This window comes from Otolemur garnettii, unplaced genomic scaffold (assembly GCF_000181295.1).
Source record: "Otolemur garnettii isolate 467f Iridium unplaced genomic scaffold, OtoGar3 scaffold00073, whole genome shotgun sequence".
NCBI classification, from domain to species: domain Eukaryota; kingdom Metazoa; phylum Chordata; class Mammalia; order Primates; family Galagidae; genus Otolemur; species Otolemur garnettii.
In genome coordinates this window covers 7,695,362-7,717,936 of record NW_003852468.1, presented here as the reverse complement: position 1 = coordinate 7,717,936, position 22,575 = coordinate 7,695,362, and the positions used below count along the sequence as shown (strand labels likewise).

The 22,575-nt window shown below is 37.7% G+C and overlaps 2 protein-coding genes across 2 annotated transcripts in view; both read right to left on the bottom strand.

The window, feature by feature from the left end:
- The window catches only part of PHTF1 (putative homeodomain transcription factor 1), a 60,964-nt gene extending 54,393 nt beyond the window's left edge, over positions 1 to 6,571 (bottom strand). The window contains exons 1-2 of the mRNA XM_023515477.1: positions 6,378 to 6,571; positions 5,701 to 5,757 (exon numbers count right to left, since the gene is read on the bottom strand). Coding sequence (XP_023371245.1) covers positions 5,701 to 5,757; positions 6,378 to 6,422 — 102 coding nt within the window. The 5' untranslated portion in view covers positions 6,423 to 6,571. The remainder of the gene's footprint in view (positions 1 to 5,700; positions 5,758 to 6,377) is intronic.
- A 2,599-nt stretch (positions 6,572 to 9,170) lies between these two features.
- Positions 9,171 to 22,575, bottom strand: part of RSBN1 (round spermatid basic protein 1) — a 64,104-nt gene continuing 50,699 nt past the window's right edge. Inside the window, exons 5-7 of the mRNA XM_003793862.2 lie at positions 15,552 to 15,719; positions 14,297 to 14,405; positions 9,171 to 13,765 (exon numbers count right to left, since the gene is read on the bottom strand). Coding sequence (XP_003793910.1) covers positions 13,292 to 13,765; positions 14,297 to 14,405; positions 15,552 to 15,719 — 751 coding nt within the window. The 3' untranslated portion in view covers positions 9,171 to 13,291. The remainder of the gene's footprint in view (positions 13,766 to 14,296; positions 14,406 to 15,551; positions 15,720 to 22,575) is intronic.

Here is a 22,575-nt window from a genome sequence, read left to right as displayed (position 1 = left end):
GTTGGAGGTTGCTGTGAGCGTGATGCCATGGCACTCTACCCAGGGGGATAGCTTGAGGCTCCGTCTCAAAAAAAAAAAAAGAAATGGCTGAACTATTTTCCACTTTCCACGCCCACCAACAATGTGTGAAAATTCCAGTTCCTCTGTGTCTTTGTCGACACTTGGTATGGTCAGTCTTTTTACTTTTAGCCATTCAATAAGTGTCTTAACAACTACACTACAACAGGGACTATTCCTAACAAATGCAAACACTGTAACCTAATTCTCTGTACCCTCAAATAAATCTGATTTTTAAAAAATAATAAAAATAAGTGTCTTAGAATTCTAGTAATGTTAAGTCCGCCAATACTGTTTTTTAAATGTGTTTTACTTCTTGTCCTTTGCATTCCATATATATATTTGGCCTCTTCATGTAGTTTTCATTTGTACCCCCCTCATGACGAATAATGTTGAGCATCTTTTCATACGTCCATTAGTCACTCATTTACCTTCATTGGGGAAATGTCTATTCAAATCGTTTGCCCATTTTTAATTTTTCTGTCTTATTTCATATTCTGTATATAAATACTCCCATTATATTCATGACTTGAAAATATTTTTTCTCAGTTTGTGGCTTGTTTTTTTAATGAGATATTTTGGATAAAAGTTTTTAATTTTTGGTGAAGTCAAATTTATTTCTTTTTTAGATGTGTTTCTAAAGAATCTTTGACTCTCCCACGGTAACAAAGATCCTCTGTGTTTTCTTACAGTTTTTCTTTCTACAGTTTTACTTTTTATATTTCCATCTATGATCCATTTTAAGTAATTTTTGTGTATGTTATGAGGTAAGAATCAAAGTCCATTTTATACATGCAAATATCCAATTTTTCCAGTATTGCTTATTGAAAAGACTATCATTTAACTGAATTGCTTTGAAATCTTTATTTAAAAATCAACCTATTAATGCAAAGAATTTATTTCTAGATTTTCTATTCTGTTTCATCAATCTATTACTCATGCCAATACTATACTATCTTGATTACTATAGCTTTATAATAAATCTTGAACTCCAGTAAAGTAATTGTTTCTTTTTCCCTTTTTTTATTTTTTTTATTTTTTTTTTTTTATTTTTGAGAAAGAGCCTCAAGCTGTCCCCCTGGGTAGAGTGCCGTGGCATCACAGCTCATAGCAACCTCCAACTCCTGGGCTCAAGCAAGTCTCCTGCCTCAGCCTCTCAAGTAGCTGGGACCACAGGCACCCACCACAATGCCTGGCTATTTTTTGGTTGCAGCTGTCATTGTTGTTTGGCGGGTCCAGGCTGGATTCGAACCTGCCACCTTAGGTGTATGTGGCTAGCGCCTTAGCCACCTGAGCCATAGGTGCCAAGCCTCAATTATTTCTTTTATATTTGTTTTTAATATTCTATATCCTTTGATTTTCATATATGTTTGAAAATTAGCTATTCAACTACTACCCCCCCCCAAAAAAAGCCTGCTAGAATTCTGAAGGGATTACGTTGAATATATAGATCCATTTTGATAGAATTGACATTTCAACAATATTGAGTCTTCAGATCATGAACGTGAAATGTCACTCCATTCATTTAGAGCTTTAAATTTTTCAGTACACAGCTCTTACACTTTCTCCCAACCAAGTACTAACCAGGCTTGAGATGTGATGCGATTGGATTTGTCCAGGGTCTTACACTTTCTATCTCAAACTTATTCCTAAATATGTTATTCACTTTGATGCTGTCATGAATTGTTTCTTTAATTTTATTTCTGAATTACTGCTGAAACATAGAAATACAATTTCTGTATACTGATCTTGTATCTAGAAACCTAGCCAAATTCATTTGTCAATGTAATATTTGTATATGGCTTAGGATTTTCTAAATAAGGGATGATGTCATCAAGAATAAAGGCAGTTTTCATTTTCCTTTTCATCTTGATGTCTTTTATTTCTTTTACTTGCCTCATAGCATTGGCCTAAGACCCTTGGTAAATGCAGATATCCTTGCTTTGTTCCTGATTATAGGAGAAAACAGTCTTTAACCATCCAGTGGAATGTTTGCTGTAGGTTTTTCCTAAACAACCTTTAACATGTTTAAGAAGTCATCTCTATTCCTATTTTATCATTAATAGGCATTGAATTTGATTGAATGCTTTTTCTGTGTCTATGGAGATCATGCAATTTTGTTTTTTATTCTATTAACATGGTATACTATAATATATTAATTTATTTCCAAATGTTAAAACTATATTGCATTCCTGAGATAAATCCCACTTGGTCACAGTAGATGATCCATTTTATATGTCAACACTTAAACATTTCCACCCTTAAGTTCACAATTTTTTTACACTTTACCTTTAGGGTAATACTACAGAGCAATACTGGTTTCATAGAATGAGCTAGGAAGACTGTTTCGTCCTTTGTTTTCTGAATGAATTTGTGTATGATTTATATATTTGTTTTTAATTTCTTTTTTCTTTTTTTTTTTTTGAGACAGAGCCTCAAGCTGTCCCCCTGGGTAGAGTGCTGTGACATTGGAGCTCACAGCAACCTCCAACTCCTGGGCTCAAGCGAGTCTCCTGCCTCCGCCTCCCAAGTAGCTGGGACCACGGGTGCCCGCCACAATGCCCGGCTATTTTTTGGTTGCAGCTGTCATTGTTGTTTGGTGGCCCGGGCTGGATTCAAACCCTCCATCTTAGGTGTATGTGGCTGGCGCCTTAGCCACTTGAGCCACAGGCACCGAGCCTATTTTTAATTTCTATAGATCCTTTAGATCTAACTATGAGCATCAATTCCTTAGGGAAAGTTATCTGACCTCCTTGACTAGATTCATTTATTTCCCTTATTTTAGGTATTTAGAACTTGTAAAAAATAGCTCTTCTTCTTAGCAAATTTACCACAAAGTAATTTTTATTAATTTATGGGATTATTATTATTTTCTCTCCTACTTCGCCACAAACTCCATGAAAAGAAAAATGTTGAATGTTTTTACTCACCATTATGTAGACATAGCTACTGCCTGACACCTGCTAGGTAGGTACTCAACAAATATTTGTTAAAGGAAGAATACTTAATGGCTGCTTTAATTTTATGTTTTGTGTTTATTCCCTTCTTTACTTTGGCTTACTACTATTTTCTTTCTCTAGATTCTTCAATATTAACATGATTCAGTGTAACTCTTTCTAGTCAATGTAGAGACACCTGTTAATACAGACATTTAGAGCAAAATAGGGTCTAACAATTAAGTTTACAACTTGTCCTAGAAAAAGTACTACATACCTCATTGCTGAATATGACTATGGTCACCTCAAAGTATTTCCTTTGGGAAGCTGTGCGCTGATGCCACTGCCTAGTCCACCCTTCAGAGCAATCTTGGAACTTTTTTTCTGGAATGAGCTGTCATCACACAGCACAGAAAACACGCAACAATAACGAACACCACTTAGCAACATACTGCCACGTGTCGATGTGAACACAGCTGCGAGACATTGAAATACCAAGGTTATGAAACCTTACTGAGTGGCTGGGCTCGGTGGCTCATGCCTGTTCCTAGCACCCTGGGAGGCTGAGGCGGGTGGATTGCCTGAGCTCACAAGTTCCAGACCAGCCTGAGCAAGAGTGAGACCCCTGTCTCTAACCATAGCCAGGTCTTGTGACAGCCGCCTGTAGTCCCAGCTACTCGGGAAGCTGAGGCAAGAGAATGGCTTCAGCCCAAAACTTTGAGGTTGCTGTGAGCTATGATGCCCTGGCACTGTAGCCAGGGTGACAAAGTGAGACTGTGTTTCAAAAAAGAACAACTCTATCAATTTGTCTGTAAAGTGCTGCCCACATAAATGAACAGTGGCAATTTGGAAACTTAATTGTCAGACCTCGTATGATGACAGCTCTGATAGTTTTTTTCCTATTTTTTCTATTTGTTTAAAAAAATATATATTTGTGTCACTCTACAGTTAAATTGCATTAAATACTTTTTTATATGCTATATTTTGGTCAATGTTTCTCTAAGACCTAACATATTAAAAAGATACCTTGGCTTCTCTCCCATCACTATAAGACTATGAAACTCATGAAGGCAAAAACATTCATGCTTTAAAAGGTGTATTCTTAGCACCTTGTACATTAGCTCAGTAAATTTTTATAGATGTTTTAAATTTCATTCTTTCCACTGCTGCTAAAGTAAAAAGCATACATCAAGGAGTTGATAGGTAGATTACCCTATGCAAGGACAATTGAGTAAAAGATAGCAACGGAAGGGGTTCAGTTAAACACAGCCACAGACACGGAGTTCCTAATATGAATCAAGATGTTCTAGGAGTGGAATACAAATGGAATTCCCACCCTCAAGGACTATGAACACACATAGGTTAACAAATAACTTTGATTATGGGGCGTAAAAAAGAATTGAGGAAATCTATAAATTGTCTAGGGGAAGGAAGTAGGTAAGGGAACTCTATAGCTGGAAATAAAATGCTTTTAAGGATAAGGACAAAATCCAAACTACAGTACCTGTTCAAGTTCACAAGGCTAGAGATCACAAAGGGAGATCTAATGTCATACTTACTGTCACTACTATTTAGCAGTTCACAAAAGAATAACAATATAGGATTTGGAGAGTGACAAATTAAAATTTAGGGATTTATTCATCCTAACTCCACCTCCCATTAACAATCAAGGACTGTACAAAATTATGAAAAGTGAGTCAAGTACTTGTCTTTCAAATACCTTTCTAGTTGGTCTACTTAACAGAACTAGTAAGTTGTATTCGCTCATTTTTTAAAAGCATTAATAGAGGATCCATAGAAAATCTTTTTAAAAGAGTCCAAAAGCAAGAATCTGCCAGCATTTATCAGCACTTTCCAAGGAAGTAAGTGAAACCATTAATCTGTAGACCTAATAATATTAAAGTCAGTAGAGACATAACATTCTTTTGAGGGCAAGGAACGGTTCTTTAGGCTTTTCTACATCTCTCAAGACTATCCAATTACTAAAAGCTACCATTCCATGACTAATTGGCACTAGGATCCCTATACATCTTGACCCCACAACCCTCACCTTGGAATATTGGAAGATTATTTAACCCTCTCCTTCCCTATTATAAATTAGTCAACTGCTATTCCAAATTATACAACAGATTTTCATTGCGTGGTTAGCATGAAATAGCCTAAGAATCTGCTCAGTTCTAAGAGAACTGTAGAAAAAAGTTTAAGAACCTGAAAACCTTAAGACCATGATCTAAACCAGTGATTGAAAAAATGGGGAGCCCCAGGCTGGATTCAGATCACTTACAGATTTTATCTGGCTTGCAGGGGGTGGGGGCCACACTTGACTTTCTTGAAACTCTGGATATCTCACATAAAAATGCATTATTTTCAGCTGCTCATGAAAAATCTGAAACTTGCAACACTGCACCTGCATTGCCATGTGGTAAAAACTGCTCAGAGCTCAGTAACCATAGCCCTGTCTATATAAAACATTTGCTCTCACAATTCATCATAGACCAACTAGTCCTATTTCCCAGTCCTGATACTAGGCCAAATGTCAACTGTCACTTATCATCGTGCTTACACTGTTGTTTTTCTAATAAACTACTTGGTAGATAAGTGCAGATTTTTTAAAAAGTAAGTACAATCCACTCTTCACATTGATAATGTAAAACCAAGTTCTCAATTTACCTTAATCGAAGAAACTGAATCAAAGAAATCAATTTACCTTAATCTGAGTTTGTTCGATTGACTTTTCCCATATCTGCTGATCATACGCTCCAATCTGAAATAGGGAGCAGGCTATTTAAATGATGCGAAGAAAACCTTTATATTAGTCAAGCCTCACAAAAATCATGGATTATTTGGTAAATGTGCTTCTCAGAGTTAGAATAAATTAGTACTTCCAAAAGACTGTTTCTTTCAGAAATCGAAAATAGCTCTACTTAAAACTAAGTTAAAAAGCAATGCCCAAAATATTTCAAATTAAATATTACCTTAAAAGATATTTCCACTTCTTAAGGAAAACATCAATAGGAAAACTAGAGAGGATAAAAGGGACAGCTCAATGAGACTGTTGATAGTACTAATCTGAGCTGTGCAAAGGCTTCATTTCTTTTTTCTTTTTAAAGCAGTTTAATCAGAAGAAAACTTTCAAAGTACTGCGCATTGGCACTGTGTATGCTGTCTGGGAGGGGAAGGGGAGAAGTGACTTGAAAATCTTATTCTGGGACTAAACGGAGTTTAAAAGGCAGAATGACCTTGTACCATCAACTTTTTTCATTTATGTTCAAATACCACAAAAGAATGCCTGGCACTACCAAACTCAGGGGAAAGTAACGTGACACCCTTTGTGGAAGCTTTTAGTAGAAAGAATGGTTTACAAAGAAAAGATACCGCTATTACCTTTTTTTGATACCACGATATAGCATCTGTCTCATTTGAGGCCATCTGTGTCTCCAGCCAGAGAATGAGATTTCACTGAAAATGAAGGAAAACCAATCGGTGAGTCCAGTTGCTGAAGTTTATTCTCCCAGTTTGGGTAGGGCTCGAAAATCGCATCCCTCAGCCTTTCCATGAGCTGCTGTCTCTTTCTTCTGCCGTTTGCCAAGATAAAAAGAAAAAACAAACCAAAACACCCTGGCGCAGTGGCGACCGGAGCCAAGCCTCTGCAACCTCCTGAGCGAGTGCGTTCCCGGCTGCGGGAGAGGGGCCGCTGGGGCTGACCCGCGCCCACCTCCTCCGCTCCCGGCGCCCGGCTCTCACCTGGTGCCCGCTGCCCCGCAGGCCACCGGCCCCGGCCTCGGTCCTCAGTGGCCCCCGCCCGGCCGTGAGGCGGGGGGCGAGGCTGCGGGGCCTGCAGGCCGCATCTTCCTTCCCCTGGAGGCGGAGACGCCGGCTGGGCCGTTACCATGGAGACGGCGGAGGCACCTCCCCTCGGAGGCAGCCCGCCTCCCAGCGTCCGGTCCGCCCGGGCTTCTTGCCGCAGAGGCGGCGCCCTACGAGCGCAATCTCTTCGGTCGCCAGACTGAACGGAAAATAAGCAAAGAGGGATCTGGGAGATAAAAGGGATGAAAAGTGAACGGGTCTGCGCTAGGCCACCATAGCTACGGCGACAGCTGTGGTTTTGTGCCAGGCTGGAAAAGACAGGTGCAAAGGCCCCAGGGCCCTGGTGGCGGCGGCGCGGCTGGGCGGCGGGGCGGCGGGGCCAGTCTTCGCTCGGCCGCGCCGCGCCGGACCGGGCGGTGGCTCAGCCGGCTCAGCGCGGGGCGAAGGAAGCCGGGCAGCCCGCGGCGAGCCGCCGCTGGCTTCCGCTTTCCGCATTGCTCTGCGGAGGCGGCTCCGCCCCTGGGCCGGGCCTGCAGCCGCGCCTATGTCCCGGGCCCGGGTGGAGAGGCTGGGGGCCGAGAGCAAGCGACCCCAGGTCACGCAGCAGGTCTCAACTTGAAATTCACTTCCTCGGAAACGACTTTCTCATCCAGCAACCTAAAGGATGTCGGTCCTGATGTTCTGATCGTTCCCGGCTCAAGTCTATGTAGCAGTTTGCGTTTCATTGAACATTGGTTTTCCCCAGTGGCCTGTATGGGGTCTATAAGGTCGAAGACTGGGACCGTGCACGAACCCGGCACATAGGTTCTCAATATTTATTAAATGAACTAATGTTTGCTGGCATTTACGCTGCCCTGGGACTAGAAGCCTGGCAGGCTGCGGCTTAATGACTCCCTTCCTCCTCCGCCCCCATCACCTCTGTTACTTGAGCTTTCTGGTGGCGAAGCTTGAGGCAGTCCCAGGAGACTTTCCCCAGATTAGGGTAATGGAAGGTGTCAGCGGGAACTAGAGGTCAGGAGAAAGGAAGGATTGACCCCTTTAGTATCCTTTGTATTCAAGGATAAAGGGGGTTTTGAGCCACTCTATTTTTGCCATTACTGGAACACTGGCCCCTACAGGTCCTTCTCACCGCAAGAAGCAGTGTTCTGGCTTGCCCGCAGCATGACGCATTTGGGTCAAGGAATGCCAAAGACGATAATAGCTTCCACTTGAGAAAGCCTAAAAGGCGGGGCACTAAATGTTTTACAAACATCATTTCTTACACTCTGTTAAATCAGCGCCTTGGTGGAAGTTATCTCCATTTCACCGACGAGGAAAATAGATTAAGATAAAATAACTCCCACAGGACTAATTCTTAAAAAGTATTTCACCCAGACTTATTTTTGTGTATTAAATACATTCCTTCCGCTTTTGCTCCGCGACAGTTTTTCCCTTCCCCTTAGAGCTAAACATTACAGTTCTGGTGGGCTTTAAGATAAATGGCCAACTTAAAAAAATAAATGAATACAAATGAAAAAGTCATTTAGAACACATCTAACGATTTGCTTTAAAACCTAAATTACATTAACAGCAAAAGCATTTTACTTCCTTGTGAGGTAGCGAACAAGAGGTTGGTTGGGGGGGGCGGGGTGGAGGAACTAAATCACTTAAATTAAGTCATTTTAAGAGGGGTAGTAGCAAATCGTTTTTCAGAAGCCTGGTCAGGAAATTTTCAGTGCTTCTAAGGCTGCCACTAACAGGGCATTTGAACACAGACCTGCATCCAAATCCCTGCTCCTACTAAAGAAGTACGTGATCTTAGGCAATTTAGTCAAACTAACAAGCCTGTTTTCTCACCTGGATTATAGAGATAATTACCTTCCTAAAAAAGGCTGTGAGGATTAAATGAGATTCCCTCATATAAAGTACCTGGGCCATAGCAGTTACTCAAAAAATGTTAGTTCCCTTCCTTGATCAGATTAAGGGCTGCTTCGGACAAGTGCTTAATGAAAGAGTTCACACAAAAACTGATGAGGAAATCCATTTTGTTGTATCGAATACCTCAAGGACACCTGAAATGTCTATTCATTTGCCTTAATACTCCATGTATATCACCAGGAAAGGTTCGATGGTCCTCTCATATAGCCAGTTTAAGCAACAAGATGCGTAAATGCCACAATGTCAAGGGTAATTTTTTTTCTTCCCCAAAACTAACTACATCTCAATATGGATGGCATTTCCTCCAGACATCTTTAGAAAGGAAAATCTCAAGATTTTCTAAATTTTTTTGAATAACAAGGAATAGAGAGAAGGGCAGAGATCAGTACTCTAAAAACAGGTGCCAGGTATCTAGAATTCACATGTGCTACTCATTTTGTGATGAAACACGAGTAAAGGACAAATCAGACTTTGTTTATTAAAAAAATACTTTACAGGAAAAAAAAAACCTCTATGCATTCCATTGTCCTATTTTACAAAGAAATAGCTTAACAATTTAACACACTTAGACAGCTACAAAAAAGCACTGTGTTAAAAGGATTATTATTCACACAAATTTAGATTTAAGACTATTCATTAAAAACCTTTTTAAAACACTTGTTAATGTCAATAAACAAACTAAGGCCACACAACGCAAATAGTCCGCCAGGCAAATTATACATTTCATCTATATGCAAAGACCTCTTAGATAAATTAAAGCCACAGGAAAAAAAGTCATAGCTGCCAATCAAAATGGAGTTTAGTCACAGAAAACACTATTACATGAAAATTTACAACATGTGATAGTAATACATAAGTATTTCTTTAGAAAGAATTGAAAAGTGCTATATTTTAAGAGACAGTAGTCTCAACTACATGCACAAGTGGATCCTAAAAAATGGATGAAGGAAATGGAAGGCCATAATATTTATGGAGAGACATTTGCTTTTAAAGCAACAAACTTTCAAGGTAAGGATAAGTCCCTTACGTGCTAAAGAAAAACATTATGTATTGTGCATTTCCTCTACTTGCATGGCCAATAAATACAGCTACAACCTGTTTTAGAAACATAAAACTTAGCACAAACAAGAACATCTGGTATGTGCTAGTGGAAGGTTCTTTTTTAAAAACCTGTAGCAATGATAAACAGACACAAACTCAATCATCCTAAAAATATAAATGCAAATAAATTTTTAATGACAAATACAGATGAAAATATAATAGGCTAATATTAATGATTAGGAATATATTCACTAAGGGTTTCATGGATTTTGGAGTCTTCTTCCTATATTAGTTTTCATTCTAGACAATAACATTTATATAGGGAAAGGCAATAAGCAAGAGTTTCTCCAGTCATTGAAGTGTGACCTTTATGCCTAGTAAGACTGATGCAAGACATTTTTTCCTAAGGTTTAGTAAAGAATTCATTTAATAAGGTCCTTTTTCCCCCTGTAGGAGTTTGTAATATTAGTCAATTGATATTCCAGCTGTCTCTAAGGGGAAAGGGCACTTTTCAAAAGTCTTTAATTAAAAACAAAGTACCAGTTAAAAAATTCTAAGTACTATTAAATAAGCAAATTAAAAGTATAATTAAGTCTAGGAATTCAGTTTTAAAGAATTAAAAGTTGGGGGGGGGACTAATACGGATGTTTTTATTATTGCTTTATGAATTTGGACTACCTCTTTGTATCATAATCCTACTCAGAGCGTATCTTGGTAATTAGAAAATGACTTCTGGGGCAAGGGGAAGACTTTAATCCTATTTAATGGATACCGTAAAATCATTCTATTTAACTGTTAGGAATATTCATTTATTGGATCCTTTCCATAAGCACATTTAAAAAATATCCCTCTGCTCCACAAAATACTAAAACTTACAGCCACATTCTGCAAGTAATCTCAAGAGTTGGCACAACAAATAATATACCAAAAAGGAAGATCAGCTTAAATTCCAGTTACAACTTCACCGCCATCACTACTTTACAAATCAGAAGACGCCAGATTGCTCCATGCCTCACTCCACCAAACCAAGTAATTTTATGATTTAGAAAAGTTGTGATCATTTGTATCACTAAACTAGGATATAGCTTTGAAAGCAGTAAAAAACTCAAAAGGTCTGCTTTTATAGTCATCAGTCTTTAAAGCATGCTATTAAAATCTAATACTCACTCACATAGGACATTCAGGGTTTCCAGATACATTACTAGCTAAATGTTTCTCTCCATTCTATTGCAATTCTAACATACAATGAATTTACTAGTACATGATTTCAAACATTTTTATACTTTTAATGTGTTTATATTGGAGGTGAGGGTAGAATGTTTTATAAAAGGAAAATAGGGATTTGCTTTTGATTGTAGGTCTTTGCAGATCCGCTGGTTCCTGAGTGATTAAACACAGTGCTGGCTGTCAGGAGACAGTCTCCTTGTTTATTAGCAATGACCAGCTTAGATGACAGATGGCATCTGCTGGATGGCAAGTGGGAGATGGGAAAATTGGATCTTGGAAGACAAGAAAAATAAAAAACTTTTTGCTTAAACAACCTTGCTCTTCATGATTATTTTAAAAAGCAAATGTTGCCTGAGAAGAATTTTACTTTGCACAGCCTGGTAAAGCTCCATGAAATTCTTCTGGACAGAAAAATAAAAACGAGATACGCAAACCCACACACTTTGTGATTAACACTCTCCCCCCCCAAAATAACAAAAACACCCTCAAAGGCAGGTCCCTTAAAAACTAGTCTTGATAAACTAGAATTTAGCCTAGAATTTATACCCAAGATTAAAAACACCCCTGCAATAATCACATTACCTTTCATACCATTCTAATTACCTTATTTACAAAGATAACTAAAGCCAACATCACTTCCAATTCATAAATGGTTTACATTAAAATGTTTCCCTATTTGTTTTCATCCTTTGTAACAGAGAATACATACATATACATATATATAAAGAATAATACAGATTCTAACTAATCACTGCAGTATTTGCTGATGGTTACTTTTCTATCGGTTTACACAGTGACCTCTATACTTTGCTAATATGCATTTAACTACACAACAATATTGCACAAAGTAATATTTATATAAGATTTAACCTATTTCAGAATATTTTAGAAATAATTCATATTTGATATTTCAAAAGATGCAGCTAAGTTTTCATGGTGACAGACATAATAAAGCAGCATCTTTTTTTTTTTTTTTGCCTATGTTAATGTAAATATTTCAAATCTCACCATCCAGGAAAAAAAAAATCTCCAAATTGCACTGTAACCAGGTAGATACAAGAATCTGGTCTTAGGTGTGGGGAGTACTCTTCCTTTAAGAAACGAAGGCCTACTGTTATTAACTAAGAGAAAGTATAATGTGTATAGTGTTAACATTCTAAAATAATACAAAGTTAGGACCACATTAGCTATATGAACAGTGCCTGTTTGAAAGAAAAAAATTGAAATACTCAGGCACTAAGCATTAGGCTACCTGAAACTCTAGGATGAAGCCTCATGCTGTGTTCCTTATTAGAAAATAGCAACACAGAGTAATAGTAAAAAAAACCCAGGTATTCATCAGTTAAAACTGTGAAGTGTCTCAATAATAGTTATCATGAAGAGGTTGATGCCAAATGACAAGACTAGTTTATCCTAAGTTTGATGCTCAAAATATGGCAGCCTCATCAGAAAGACTCGAATCATTCTTTAAGTTTGATTACTTGTAATCAGTTTAGGCAGCAAAAGTACCCACACAAAATGTGAGGATGCTAGGAAGCAGAATCCAGTATCATGTCAACATTATCTCTTTTACTCAAAATATCTTCCATAGTTACCATATATTTTAGAAGAGATTAATGAACCATGGATAATTAATGACCAAGGACTATTCATCTTTAGATTTTTTTTAATTGAATACCCACTGGGCTTTAAATAACATACAAAAAAGACAGTTTGGATCAGAAAGTGCTGTGCTTTCTCTTTTGTTAAGAAACCAGAGAGCCACCGAATTTTCCTTAGAAACTACTTGTTCTTTGTGGTTAGAACTAAATAATTTACTTGCCCATATACCAGATGTAGGAACTCTTTCCTGCAACCTATGCCATTTTTACTATAAAAATTGCCTCTGTGCCATAAAGACACACAAGTCCTAAATCATAAATCTGGTGTATCATAAAAACAGCAAATATGGCAAGAGACAGGCAAGATAAAATTAAGGGAAGTGAATAATTCACCAAATAAGAATCTGTTATTCAAGAGAATTCTCATTGTGATTTGAAGAAGAGATTGAAGTGTTACCTCACACCTTAAAAACAGAAAGTAGCAGCAGACCCACTATTACATACTGTACTAACGGGATAAGATACAACTCTTAACTTTGCATAATCTGTGTAAAAAAGATATGCTTGACATTTGTGGAATGTCATTTCTCTTTATAGAATTATAGGCAAGATTTCTCCGATAAAACTTAACTTAAGCCAGTTATAAAACTATAACTTCACATCAAAATTTAAAAAAGTTAAAAAATGTGTTTGAATATGTACATATCACACAGGAGTGCTTGAATGTTCTTGCAGATTGTGTTGCTGGTCAGAGTCCAGTCTACTTTCCACTTTCAAAACTGGAATAGGCTGAGTCTTCTGATCTTGCTGTAGATTAAGTTCAGATGAAGATGGGAAGGAGGATGAAGCAGTTGTCAAAAGCTGCATCTCTGTGCGTGTTTCTTCAGATTCAGTTTTTATCCTCACACACTGGGAGTCAACTTCTAATTCTCGCTTTCCAGTTAAACCACAGTCCATGTTAGAATTGCCTTCTGTGTTTTGAGTGGCTTCCACAACAGGGTGGTACTGTTTAAGTCTTATATGCCAGGCTAAGCTGCATACTGCTGACACTGTTTTGAACTGATGAATAACATTTCTAGGGATGAAGTAGATATCATTGTCGCAAAGCTGAATTCTAGCATAACGAATACCTTCCCGTCTCATTTGGTTTAGTTTAGCTTCATCCACCCACTGTACACACTACGGGAAAAAAAAAAAAAAAAAAGTTGCATGAAACTTTAAAATAGGTAATAATTTAGTGAAATGAAATATAATTAGCACAAGAAAACAGTAGAGACAAAATGGGTAACAATGACAAGTAAAGTAATACTAAAGGATGCATAACTTTCTGAATATTCCTATAATGCTTGGGAGACATTTTTCCTCATATTAAAGTCAGGATGGGCTATAGAATCATACAGCTACATATCAATATTCTTTGGCACACCTAAGGGCAACACTTTATCTTCCCTTTCAGTGTCATGTTAACAAGTGAAGACTGCCCAGAACTGAGAAGCCTGGACCCCCTCTCCATCCCAGGCCCACCTGGCATCCCAAAGATAGAAGAAACCTTCAAGCATTCGGTGTGGGAAGCTCTGCTTTAATGATTTTTGGACACCCTTCCCACTAGCCTTTAATAGTAATAAAATTATAGTCACTATGCAAAATAAAATAGGTACAGATACACATTTCAAGTATCTTACTCAAAGGGTAGTAAAAAAAAGTTATTACCTGGGAAACTGGGGGTTCATGAAGGTCTAACTGAAGTCTCTGTACAACATCAGTAAAATCCTCAGCATGAAAACAAATCACATCTTTGGTTATGCGAGGTTGGTCACTCCTAAGATTAACAAACTAAGTGTTAGAGATAAGCATGTCACAATGAAAAATGATGGCAAATTTCAATTTTCTTGTTCCTGAAAATTCTACTACTGGCAAAGAAATAAACACATAGCTTCTAAGGACTAGGTACACAATTTTCAAAAAATAAAAGTAAACTAATAAAACAAAAAAAGATGAAAATCAGATTAGTTTTGCAAAATTAAAACAACAATGGCTAAAAAGAATGATTTTATTCTAAATTAGCTGCATTTGTAATTCTCTCACCACTTTGCATCTCTATGTCCTGAGCTTTGTTAAAATTGGGCCCCAACTTTAGACAGGTGCAGTGGCTCTCACCTGTAATCCTAGCACTCTGGGAGGCCAAGGCAGGGGGATTACTTGAGCTCAAGTGTCTCTACTAAAAAAAAGGCAGGAGGGCCAAATGAACATATAATGGTGCTGCCACTATGGAAAACAGTCTTGCAGTTCCTCAAAAAATTAAAAGTAGAGTTACCATATGATCTAGCAACTCCACTTCTGGGTATTTATACAAAAAGAATGAAGGCAAGGACATTAAGATATTTGTACACCCAAATTCATAGCAGCATTATTCACAATAGCCAGGCAAAAGCAACCCAAATGCCCACTGATGGATGAACAAAATGTGGTACATACACACAATGGATTATTACCAACCTTAAAAAAGGAAGGACCTATGAAAGGAGAGTTTGAGGGTGGCCAAAAAAAAAGGAAATTCTAACATTTCCTACAACATGGATGAACCTTGAAGACATTATGCAAAGAGAAATAAGCCAGTCACAAAAATACAAATATTGTAGGACTATATTTATATGAAGTGTATCTAAAGTACCCAAATTCATAAAAACAGAAGGGAAAAATGATGGTTAACAGAGCCTGGGGGGAAGAGGGAAAAGGAGCTATTGTTTAACGGGTACAGTTTCAGCTTTGCAAGATGAAAAAGTGCTTGAGATCTGTTTCACAATGATGTGATTATACTTTACTATTCAGTTTAAACATAATTAAGAAGGCGAACTTTATGTGCATTTTATCACAACTTAAAAATTGGTCCCCAACCTTTAATTTAAATACATCCCACATTTTCTTGTATGTTAACAAACCTTGCAGTTGCATTCCATTAACTTACCATTCACCAAACTGTACAGCTTTCAAAACCCCAACAGCAGCCGTACTCTGCCAGTCAAACCCCTGACCTACATGATCAGCATGAGCTCTTGTCCTATCTTCAAAGAGGACTTCACGGGGTTCGCTGGTCCGAGGTAGGTACTGGAGATTTTTAATTTCATTCATTGATCTGGAGTTGATTTGGTTGTAAAGCAAAGGGAAAGCAAGGAAAAAAGAGCCCCCCCCCCCCAAAATTATCAATAACAATAAGGCACAGAATACCAGACTTAAATAAGATGGGGGCTCAAAAGGGTTCAACAATTTTGACCATTAGTATTTAACACATTCTACTATCATGCTTAATGTGATTAACTTCCCCTTGCTATAGGCCATAATAAATAACCAGCTATAGCTTAGATTAAGCTCAAATGTAGTATTTCTGTCTAGCAACAGAAAATGTAATTCAAAGTTTAAGGCCATCTGCTTCCTTACCTTCAGTCATCTTGATTTCCAACCCTCAAAACATTTCACTAGAGATCTGATTTAAGTTGGCAAAGTAAGTATCCATGTGATCTCTTTCAATATTAAAATGAAAGTAAGAGGCTTCAAACTAATAATGGGAGGGGGATTGTATGAGGGAATGAATGAGTATATACATTGGCTATGGTTGATATTATTAAATACACAGGAGATATCTTCCGTATTTTTATATGCTTAAAACTTTCTACATATAATAAGCTAAAGGTGGACAGAAAAGGAATAAGAAGCAACAAAGGAAATAAAGTAATGAATAAGCAATAATCAACACACTTCTACAAGATGGAAAATGACCAAAGTCTTAGACTAATAAAACTGAGCAGAGAAAGTCACAGGCCTAGAATATAAAAGGGATCAGCACCCAAAAAGACAGATCAACCCAGCAGATTTTGGAGAGGGCTGTTTAAAAAAAAGAAAGAAAGAAAGAAAACGGCCAGCTGGCACTCTGGGAGGCTGAGGCAGAAGTCCGAGACCAGTTTGAGATTCCAATGAGCTATCATGATGCCAATGCATGCTATCTGAGGAAACAGAATGAAGCAAAAAAACAAAAACAACCAGCCAAGAATAATAATGATAATAACCCCTGCAGGTAGAAACATAGTCAAGCATTTACCCCAGGAAGGAGACAATGACTACCCATCCAGCTTCCACTCCTCTTCTTTATTTCCCTTGACAGACTTTGATTTTCATTGGGTATATGATCCTACCTTGTACATGACATCACAAGTTCCAAAGGTTTTAAGAGATCGTGATGAGTCCTGGCAAACTATGAGAAGCTCATTTCCCCTTTCCCTGCCAGTGACTGATTTTAAAAAGACATGAACTGATTCTGGCTAATAGTAATGAAAGGAAATCTGCTGAAGAGACTTCTGGGAAGTTTCCTAGCCTAAGAAAGAAGTACAAGAAAAGGCAGTCTCTTCCTCTACTAGATATAACCAGATCCAGATTGATGCCTGGAACTGCTGTAGCCATCCAGCAATCATAACAGGAAAACAAAGTCTAGGAGGATCTTGCCTCTAGACTAGACAAAGAGAATGATAAAGCAGAGAAAAGGAAAAGGATCTGGTTCCTTGATAACAGCACTGAGCCACGGTCCAAATGGGCAGCTGGAGCCAACCTGATATAGAATATAACAAACATTTTATTTTATGAAGCAGTTTTAGTCAAAATTGCCTATACAAAAACATTCTGATAAACTTTCAGCCAAAAAAACCTACATTTTCTCTAAACACACTGAACTTGCCATATAAATAGAACATAATCTTCTGATTTATGAACACATCATTTAATGTCCACTTCTACGCCTGTTCACTCTAAATTCAAACCTACCTGTTAACAAGCCTCACCAAGAAGTAAACAAAACTCTCTAGGCCAAAGCTCTATCCTAAAATATTGAATGGGTCAACTCAGAATCACTAGATATATTTGAAGATAGCAGACTGAAAGAGAAAGACCAAAACAATCCTAAAATTTAAAAATTCAAAAGAAAAAGTTAGAAGACAAAATTCAAGGGGCCAGGAGTGGCGGCTTGTACCTGTAATCCTAGCACTAGGCGGGTAGTTTACCTGAGCTCACAGGTTCATGACCAGCTTGAGCCAGAGCAAGACCTCGTCTCTAAAAATAGCCAGTTGTTGTGGCAGGCACCTGTAGTCCCAGGCACTTGGGAGACTGAGGCAAGATAATCACTTGAGCCCAAGAGTTTGAGGTTGCTGTGAGCTATGATGCCACAGCACTCTACCAAAGGGGACAAAGGAAAAAAAAAAAAGATGACAAAATTCAAGTAAATGTCTCAATCAAAAGCAAAAAGATAAATAACAAGAACTATGAGGATAATCATACCAGTAGCTAAATAGTAGATTCCAAAAGAAATGGAGAATTACCAAAGCAATTAAGCAATAAAAATTCCCAGAAAAGGACATTTAAAAGCCTACCAGGTGGCACCTGTGGCTCAAAGGAGTAGGGCACTGGCCCCATATACCAGAAGTGGTGGGTTCAAACCCAGCCCTGGCCAAAAACTGCCAAAAAAAAAAAAAAAGCCTACCAAACAAAAAAAGGATGATTAAGAAATGGAATGAATGTGAAATCAAGATATATCATTGTGAAATTTTAGACTGCTGATGATATAAGAGCCCATAAGCTTATGGACAAGAAAAGAAACAGGGTACCCACAAAAGAATAAAATTATACTGGCATTAAGACTTCTTATAGGCTCGGCACCTGTGGCTCAGGTGGCTAAGGCTCCAGTCACATACACCTAAGGTGGTGGGTTCGAATCCAGCCCAGCCCGCCAAACAACGCCGGCTGCAACCAAAAAAATAGCTGGGCGTTGTGGTGGGCACCTGTGGTCCCAGCTACTTGGGAGGCTGAGGCAGAAGACTCGCTTGAGCCCAGGAGTTGGAGGTTGCTGTGAGCTGTGATGCCAGGGCACTCTACCCAGGGGGACAGGTTGAGGCTCTGTCTCAAAAAAAAAAAAAAAAGACTTCTTATAAATAATATTAGATGTAGGAAGACATCAAAATAACACTAAAAACCCTATTAATCATATTTAGTGTCAGAAAAAGAAATTTTCAACATATAATGACTTAAAATACTTTCCTTTTCTTAAAATATAACTTGAGAATTTGCTCAAGCAAGAGAAGGAAATAAACCTAGGAATACAACAACCATAAAATAATGCAGAAAAGCATTAAATGGGAAGTCCTAGGTTGTTGGGATGGTGAACTAAGCCTTCTACATTGAAGCAGAATACAGAGCTTCAAAAGATTTCCATGGGCTGGGCATAGTAGCTCACACCTGTAATCTCAGCTAGTCAGCAGGCTGAAGTGGGAAGACCACCTGAGCTAGGATCATGCCACTGAACCCCAGCCTGTGTGACAGAGCAAGACCCTGTCTCTAAAATAAATGAATAAATAATTTTTTAAATAAATAAATAATTTTTTAAAAAAAAGATTGATGTGTTAGAGCAGACAGCATTAATAAAATTCTGGAAAAGACTTGAGGCTACAATAAAATTACAGGATGCAAAGTTAACTACCAACACCCTAAAAAAAAAAAAAGTTATATAAGAAAGCCACAGTCAAGTAGATGAGAAAGTCAGTGTGGTTCTAGAAGAAAGCAATATCTCTTAAGCAATACACAGAACAGAATTTATTTAGGAGATGGTCAAGAAATGTTTATTCCCCCCACCTTCAATAAAGGTAATCAGCAACTGCAAGAAAAGCAAAACTTTTTTTAAAGTATGCTTTTAAAAAAAGTATGTTTTATATAACTTTATAAGTTACATAAAACTTTTAAAAATGTGGCATGATTTTGAGTATCCAAATAAACCATAGGCAAGAAAGATCCTTTTGTATATTCTTCCTTTGAGTGGTAACACAAAATTGGAACCTCAGAGTAAGAGTTTTTAGCTTACTAGCTGCATCTTCAGTAAACACAGATACCTATAATGTTACAGATGCCATTTGTTGACTTTCAAATTTTAGAATCCACCTATTGACAAAGCATATAAGACTTGATTATGATTTTAAAGCAAAACATAAATCAATCTCAACAATGCGTAAGTATAGCTGACATGGAGAACTAGCAAAGAAGACAGTAAAGCAGGAGTCATCTAACTAATCAGAGAACAGAAAGGAATATCTGTCATACCAACAAGTTAAAACCCTGTCAAAACCTTTGGGAGAAAAAAAAGGGATTATAAACAAATGTTTTTGCCTCTAGTAAAAAATGTGTTTGCCTCTAGAAGGAAAAAGAGGACAGGATTTTTCATTATAGCTCTGCTATAGTATTTCATTTTTTTTTTTTTTAACTGTGTGCATGTATTTCTTTAACTCTAGAGTTCAAAAATCCAAAGATCAACCAGGCACCATGGCTCACGCCTATAATCCAAGCACTCTAGGAGGCAGAGGTAGGTGGACTGCCTGAGCTCACAGGTTCAAGACCAGCCTACACAATAGCAAGACTCCATCTCTTAAAATAGCTTAGGCATTGTGGCCAGCGCCTGTAGTCCTAGCTGCTTGAGAGATTAAGACAAGAGAATCACTTAAGCCCAAGAGTTTGAGGTTGGTTGCTGTGAGCTGTGACACCATCGTACTCTACAGAGGGTGACAAGTGAAACTCTGTCTAAAAAAAATACTGAAGATCAACTTCAACAGCAGTGCCCTTGATAACTGAACGACTTTTCACATTTGATTCTACCATTTTCAGCAACAAGAAGTTCTCATTAATATAAAAAGATGATATGAGTATTGACATTTTGATTAATTCATTGTAATTCAAAGTGCTTTTGAATGTTTCACTTAAGAACATTGCATACCAACAGAAATAAAATTTGATGGCAACTTAAATTATTAGAGAAATAACAGATTATTAAATAAATGATGATGGTATAGCTGCCTAACTAGTTGGGGGAACATGTTAAAATCTCCCCCTCTATACCAAAACCAATTCTAGGTAGATTAAATAATACTGAAATCACAAAAATATTAAGAAAAAATGTAGGTGAATAATTTTAACACTAAATAAGCTAAGGCCAACACTACTACTAAAGGAGAAACCTCAAAGGAAAAGATACATAGCTCTTTCTACATATAAACAAAAACTTTCTGAGTAAAAAAACAACAAAAATCTAGAGCCAAAAGAAAAAGAGAAAAAAAGTGCAACAGAAGAAAACAAAAGGTTAATAATCAGAATATATATGGAATTTTTCCAAAGAACAACATTCCAACGGGAATGTGGACAAAGGAAATTAAAGGGAATCACCAAAGAAGAAATAATAAACCCATAAAAGAAAAGCAAATTAAAATGAAACATTTTTTCACAATCAGATCAGTAAAATTAAAGAGAATGTTAATGGAGAGTCTGAAGAGGCTTGGTGCCTGCAGCTCAGTGGTTAGGGCCCATACGCCAGGGCTGGCAAGTTTGAACCCAGCCCAGGCCTGCTAAACAATGACAACTACAACAACAACAACAAAAATAGCCAGGCATTGTGGTTGGTACCTGTAGTCCCAGCTACTTGGGAGGCTGAGGTAAGAGAATCACTTAACCCCAAGAGTTTGAGGTTGCTGTGGTTGACACCACAGCATTCTACTGAGGGCAACATAGTGAGACTCTGTCTCAAAAAAAAAAAATAGAAAAAGAAAATTTGGAGAGTTTGAGGAAAAGAGCACTATCTTACTATACAAATGGGGTATTAATTGGCATACTCCCAGTGGTCCATTAGAGGTCCATTAGAAATGTGTTTTAATTTTGGCTCGGTGCCTGTAGCTCAAGCAGCTAAAGTGCCAGCCACATACACCAGAGCTCGAGGGTTCAAATCCAGCCTGGGCCTGCCAAACAACAATGCAAACTACAACCAAAAAATAGCTGGGCATTGTGGCAGGCACCTGTAGTTCCAGCTACTTGGGAGGCTAAGACAAGAGAATTGCTTAAGCCCAGGAGTTTGAGGTTGCTGTGAGCTGTGATGCCATGGCACTCTACCCAGGGCGACAGCTTGAGGCTTTGTCTCAAAAAAAAAAAAGAAGAAATGTGTCTATTCTGGGCCTTTAGGAATTTCTACTAAGAAAATAAATACCCATATGCACAAAGATATATATCTATCAACATACATCTATCTGTAATCAGTGGTGTATGGTACATGCTTAAGACCTGGCTTGGGGAGGTGGGGAAAGTAGCAGATTCATAGCTGATTTGCTGATTTCTGTGGTATAAATACTCCCCACTTTCCAGCTATTAATGTGCTATCACTCAATGTGGAAGTAGACAGTAATGCTAATAATGGCCCCTGTGAGCTGGTACAAATCAGCTCTAGCACACCACTGTCATGTTTGTCAAAATACTGTTTATATTGAAAAACTGGAAACCATTTACACTAAGAAAGAATTAAGTTAATCCTCATACAACCACACAGTGAAGTACATAGTCATTGAGAAGTGATACTACAGCATCTTACTATAACACATCAACCTAAGGGAGAAAAATTCCCAGTTTTAAAGTAAACATCATGTAAAGTATGAGTTCATTATTGTACAAAGAAAATTTATACTATAAGTATATATGAACTAAAAAGGTTACTATGCCTAAATGGGTGGAAATACGGCTGTCTTTTTACCTTCTTTTTATACTTTCCTATTACATTTTTTAAATTTATAATAACCAAGAAACAAACAGTGGTCATTTGGGGGGAAAGATTATAGAATGTATTATAGTTCTTAAGAATTTGGTAGCATTTCAAGATTCATCATTATCTTGTACAAAAACTGCTGTTACCTAACAATTTTTACGATGTATTTTCATCCCTCATCTCAAGTACCTAAGATTATTCCATAGTTTACTTCCTATACTCAGCTTTAAAGTCTAGACTACTCCATTAAAACTCACTTCTAGGCACTTATTTTAAATGGCTATTTTCATAATCCAAGCAGATATCAATTATTTTTAGTCTTATTAAATGAGATTTTTCAAAGTACTAGAGTGAGCTGATCTACATTTGGTTTAAGTATCTGAAAAAC